Source organism: Paramacrobiotus metropolitanus, unplaced genomic scaffold (assembly GCF_019649055.1).
Source record: "Paramacrobiotus metropolitanus isolate TYO unplaced genomic scaffold, Prichtersi_v1.0 Parri_scaffold0000148, whole genome shotgun sequence".
Classification (NCBI taxonomy): Eukaryota; Metazoa; Tardigrada; class Eutardigrada; order Parachela; family Macrobiotidae; genus Paramacrobiotus; species Paramacrobiotus metropolitanus.
Window position 1 is genome coordinate 165,409 of NW_026570368.1, and position 5,540 is coordinate 170,948.

The 5,540-nt window shown below is 42.1% G+C and overlaps 2 protein-coding genes across 2 annotated transcripts; both read right to left on the reverse strand.

Moving 5' to 3' along the window:
* Positions 1-1,373: 1,373 nt before the first annotated feature.
* Positions 1,374-2,754, reverse strand: LOC129599571 (serine/threonine-protein kinase Nek11-like). Its single transcript, XM_055497856.1, has 3 exons — positions 2,681-2,754; positions 1,432-2,198; positions 1,374-1,379 (listed from the first exon to the last, which is right to left on the reverse strand). The coding sequence occupies exons 1-3, from the start codon at positions 2,700-2,702 to the stop codon at positions 1,374-1,376; spliced, it is 795 nt and encodes a 264-aa protein (XP_055353831.1). The 5' UTR covers positions 2,703-2,754.
* Positions 2,755-4,009: 1,255 nt separating this feature from the next.
* LOC129599566 (laminin subunit beta-4-like) lies at positions 4,010-4,997 on the reverse strand. The gene is made up of 2 exons (XM_055497850.1): positions 4,845-4,997; positions 4,010-4,724 (listed from the first exon to the last, which is right to left on the reverse strand). Exons 1-2 carry the CDS (start codon positions 4,936-4,938, stop codon positions 4,258-4,260), a joined length of 561 nt encoding a protein of 186 aa, XP_055353825.1. The 5' UTR covers positions 4,939-4,997; the 3' UTR covers positions 4,010-4,257.
* Between the last annotated feature and the right edge of the window lie 543 nt (positions 4,998-5,540).

Here is a 5,540-nt window from a genome sequence, read left to right on the forward strand (position 1 = left end):
TGTCAAATGTTAGTGCGGTGTACTTGTGCATTACACATTTATGTGCCAAAATTTACGGTAAAAAAATTATAAAACAATAATTATGGAATTTTTGTACTAGTACCTTCAGGAAGTGAAATACATCGGCGATCAGGTTCACGTAGTACGTAAAGGATGTAATGGGCTATCTGAACGGAAACAAGAGGTAAAGTGTAAACGGGGAAAATTGTACGAGAAGCCCTTGTACGTACATGCACATCTTATCGACTCGTGCCTGCGAATCATCCCTGTACCCTGTGCGCTTGCTTTCGGACGGGCCGTACAAACGAAAAACAAAACATGCGCAGTGCCTGAACAACACATCTTATGCATCATTTTAACTGATTCTGTTTTTGGGTTCGCCAGCACCTTAAACAATCGGCCGGTACAAAACTCTGCCGGCGTGTTGACAATACATAGTCGTTCGAGATGGGAGCGGTTATTGGTCCAGTATTTGAGATCAGTATTCTTTTCCGAATTTATTCTGTAGCAGTTCTTCATCTTGTGCGGATAACGCAACGGCCGACCAGGGTCCGTCGCGCGTGGTATCATAAACTTCGATGTAATATTCGGTTTCACCTTTCGCATTTTCGCCGCCGCATACATATATGCGTTCGTTGACAACGACAGCTGAATGTCCGCTTCGTGGGTGTTGCAGTGGTTGAATATCCTCCCAATTGTTAGTTCTAGTGTTGAAGCGTATGCAGTGGCCAGTTGTAGCATAAACGGCTTTCTCATCCGGGAAACTTCCACCAAGTGTGTAAATATACCTGTCCATGACAGCCACACCAAACTGGAACCCAAGTTTTGGAAGTCTCGCTAAAAATTTCCAGGCATCCGCTATCGGATCATAACGATGCAGCTGGATCTTACTCTTGCTTTCTTCAGAGCATGCACAGAGTATCCTTCCTTCGAACTCAGCCACGGCTTTCCACACACACCATGGTCTGTAACGAAATCGATGCTTCACTACAAAGAAGCTAGAACGAAACTTGTTACGAATCGTCTTCTAAAATGCCTTTGGAAAGCGAAAATAAAAAGTTCGGAGGAAAATCCACTCTATTCAGATTACTAATTACGACACCGAGCACATTTACCCCTTGCTCACCTTTTAAATGGAGGTTGCCTCACATATCGTAGGACCGTTTCATATGATTTTGTATTGGCGTTCCACATTATGTTTTTCGCTTGAAACAGTTCAGTAAAACGGTCGAAATAGTAAGCCGTGGTTCCAGACACAACCATACTGCGACAGTATGCGGATCCGTTGCATGTAGGTAGACGGAAGAAACGCCACGTGCCTTCCAAGACATTCCAGAGATAAATTCTGTGTTCATCATCAGGGCATCGAAATCCTAGTTCTCCAGTCAAAATCGTTAGCCGGGAAAAACAAAATTTTACCTTGAAGTATACCGGCATCTCAAGAATTCGAATTCGTTCTGTCGCTGAGTCCAACGTTACCACTTTAACAATGTTCGACATTCCATCCCATTTCATTACAACAACTTCAAGGGTGGCATTTCCAATCGTTGCCATGATTTCTGATTCAGTGGCTCCAGTAACTGAGATTTTGTGCAACAGCGCTGCGGACGACAATCTTTCATTGGGATTCGACTGTAGGCACTGCCTAATACAGGATGCTAAATTATGTGGGATCTTATCATCCACAACCGGAACATAGCCATCCATTATTAACGCCGCAAACTGATTTTTCGCATTATTTGCTAAACTGACCTGTTGTTTTGTGTTTTTCAGCATTTTTTCAGCAGTCTTTATGCCTAGAAAGCATTCAGCGATCTCCAGCATGATGCAGCCTAAACTCCAGATATCCGTTTTGCGTCCTGGATTTTCTGTTCCACACTGACCGATGAATTTTTTCAGCATCTCTGGTGACATGTAGCGCACAGTTCCACGCAACGGGGAAATGTCCCCGGAACACGTCATGCTACCTTCCATGAGCACTAGATCGTCCAAATCGCCGATGAGCAGCATTGTGTCGCCTCCTGGCAGACATTTTACGAGGATGTTTCCCGGTTTCAAATCCCCGTGTATGATTTCCTGACGATGCAAGAAATCTACTCCCACTGTGATGTCTTTAATGTATCGGGCAACGACTTTGTAGTTGTTCACAGCGCGTTCTGCTCCTTCCCGAATTTGCTTTAAAAGAGATGCCAGGTCACCTGCAAGAGGCTTTTGTCAGGTCACCTGCAAGAGGCTTTTGCTTAAGAAAACGGTAAACACTGCAAAGTGTGCATTCGAATGTGCATACGAACAGCGTTTAGTCTCCCATTCATGTCCAATACGGTTTCACACGATTTTTGGCAAATGACTATAATTACATCGGCGGATAGAAAAATGAATTCTTTATCGGTTTCTGTGTAATTAAGGATGGACTTTTCGGGCGGAAATTCACCTTGTCCTTAACTAAAAAATTTTGACTGCCGTTCGTCTTCACTTAGTTCAACTTGAATGTTTGACTTGGGATTGAGCCTTGAACCACCTTTTTTCTTCGGATTCTTAGTTCCTACGTAGGTTTCTTACTTTCGCGGTCTTCCTTATTTCTTAGGTTACTTAGGCGTTTGTTGTGGATTTTTTCAATTTATAGCTTATTCTTAGCGTTTCTTAGGTTTCTGCACCAAATTTCTACATAATGTCAACTCACGGTTGCATCGCTCCATCATCATTCCATTTTTATTCCACCTCCGGCTGTTTTAATGCTGATTTGGTGATAGCGCACAAGATGTGGGTGCAGTAATTGAGAAAGTTTTCTTAACTTGGCGAGCATTTTTTCCCAATATGTTGCATTCGTTACAATGTCCCAGTTGGAATCGAGATGAACGGCTTTAACAGCCACATTAATTTCTCCTCTATAATCACCGCGTTCCGTAACGATACCCTTAAACACAGTTCCAAATTTTCCTGTTCCTATAAAAGCATTGTGAAAGTACCGGTACTGGCAATTACTGCCAAAAGTATGAATTACGCGCTCTTCTGATTCAGGGGATCCAGGATCCATTTTGTAAATTTTATTGATAAAAATTGTGGAAAGCTCTGCAGCCTGTACAATTTTGAATTGGAAAACCCTTATTACTACAGTATCTCCAGTTCAGCATGGCGTCGATTTCTTGAACGTACAACCGTGAATAAAATCAGTTAAATACTTAGCGGCATTTAGCGATTAGATAACAAGCGACTAGCTTTACACTTTACTAAATAATGTGTTCCGACTGCCGATCATAACGCTTGCGGATTTGTGTTCTACAATCATATCAGAGATATGCCTAAACAAAACACCAACAGAGCGTGTCCTACGGAAGTCACCCTTAGGAGCGTAGACTGATCAGGAATAAATGCGAAAAAAACCTGAAAGGTTTTTCTTCCGTGCCGCAGCCGGGTCCAGATCACCCTAACCATTTAATGCTTGCTATAATACCGCCAATCACTGCGATGCGGCACCTGTTTTTTCCGCGAAAGGTAATCTGTCATATAGGGATCACTTGTACCTCCTGCGACACTGCACGTTTCGTTTGCACTGGCATTGTCCGGTATTCCCATGATACCGTTCATGTACACCCCGTATGAGCACTGACTGTTATTTGTATCTATTCAAAAAATAAACCGTGCATAAACAGCGGCAACAAGGATGGACTAAATTGGACATGGCATAGATTTTATGCTGATTTCGCTTTGTGCGTAAGTATCAAGTGTTAGCACTACGCAGTACCACAACGACTTCATTACCGGATGGTTCACCGATGGAGAATTTCGTTCCCAGAAAAAAATAAAGACATCAACCATCGCAGATTTCCCAAAGCCCTGCAATGCAGCATCGTGCTGGAATGCAGATTCAGCATGTAGACAGTTTTCAAGAGATACAAGACAAAATTTGTTCAGTACTTACGGTTAGTGCAACTACAGACCTTTATAGTGGTTATTCTGCCACATAAAATGACACAAATAATCTTCTCCACTTCATTGTTTTCATTGGCATTTCATTGTATTATTGAAAGAATCCCCGTATTTGAAGTGATTTATCAAAATGACTTAATATTGAAACGGACACTTCTTAATGTGCACCGCCACAAAGAAGTCTGTTTCAAGCGAAAAGTTTGCCCAACTAAAAAAAAGCAGATTAAAAACTCAGTGTACGTAATACTAATGGAGTAAAAGTGCAAAACACGATGAATGCTCGTTCCACAGACGTATAGACAGTTCACAGGCTAAACCAGTTGCACCACGTCAATACGGTCTAATGTAGAACGAAAAAGCACGCAGAATGTCCAGTGTTGCGTTGACGATGGTGGTGGGAATCTTAGAAATCGCCGGGCCGATGACATTCTCACACGGTTCACACACCGGATAATTACAGAAGCCAACGCGACATGCATCGCAGTATTGACCAGCAATGTTGTCGTTCTTGCATTTGCAGTAGCCGGTCACTTCATTGCAAATACCGCTGCCAGCGCCCTCTGTAACGCACCAACAATCCGTACAACCGTGCGCATTCAAGTCGTACGTTCCCGGTTTGCAGCGATCGCAAGTGCGTCCCAGGACATTGGGACCGCATTGACACTGTCCTGTGATCGCTTTACACGATGGTGCTGGCAATTCGTTGGAGTAATACTGTGTTCCGTGAAGGTTACAGTCACAATTCACGCAAGCGTTGCTAGCGTTCAAATACATTCCATTTGGGCAGCGGAGGCCATCTGCAAAAACCGCAAGAAATTCGTGCTAGAAGGGGATGGACCAAAGGTCCGGGGAAATGCTTAACTGCCGACACACAAACCTATAGCGTTAGTACAGTACTTCACACTTTACGGTGCTACCTGATGACCAAGGTTTGCCGACGGAAAAGTCTGTTTCCAGTAAGACAAAACACACCAGCCAAGTCAGACACTTCCATGCTTTGCAATGCAGCATCGTATTAAGATGTTAATATCAAATCCACTAACTAATATTCCACTATCGGAGTGCTAGAACTATCCTTGCTGTTAGAATTATACAAGTATAACAAATGTGCCGGTATTTATATTATGCATTGCAGTTTTTACGGTGTCATTAGCGACGTTTACCTAGTTTCCAGCAGACTGTCAGGCGTATTTCATGGCGGAATCATGTTTTGCCCGCGGTAATAATACGCACGTCTTTAAACTGGAAAACAACATAGTACACTTACAGTATAAATATTTTTGTCATTGAATCAACACACATCGTGAAGTCAGATCAACCACATCAACTAAAAAATATTCCAATAAATACATTTGTTACTGGTAACGCTTTGCTTTTAGCGATTTTCTTATTGATCCAAAATTTGCCGTCGAATATGATGAAAGATCGTTGAGACATAACCTGAACTAATTTAATTTTCAAGTGGCTGCGATATGGAAAAATTGTATATGAAAAATGTAAGAAAAATTTGAGAAATTATATGAAAAAATTAATGGAAAAAATGTATGGAAGAATGTGCATATGAAAAAATTTACAGTTTCATCGGCTTGAGAATTACGTTGAAAAACTGACGA

Excerpts from the sequence above, each read along its gene's own strand:
- LOC129599566 (XM_055497850.1), bottom strand. The coding sequence starts at position 4,938 with ATGCTGCATTGCAAAGCATGGAAGTGTCTGACTTGGCTGGTGTGTTTT. Across the intron at positions 4,725-4,844 it reads CGGCAAACCTTGGTCATCAG|ATGGCCTCCGCTGCCCAAAT; the intron begins GTAGCACCGTAA and ends CGGTTTTTGCAG.
- LOC129599571 (XM_055497856.1), bottom strand. The coding sequence starts at position 2,702 with ATGATGATGGAGCGATGCAACC. Across the intron at positions 2,199-2,680 it reads GATGATGGAGCGATGCAACC|GTGACCTGGCATCTCTTTTA; the intron begins GTGAGTTGACAT and ends AGCCTCTTGCAG.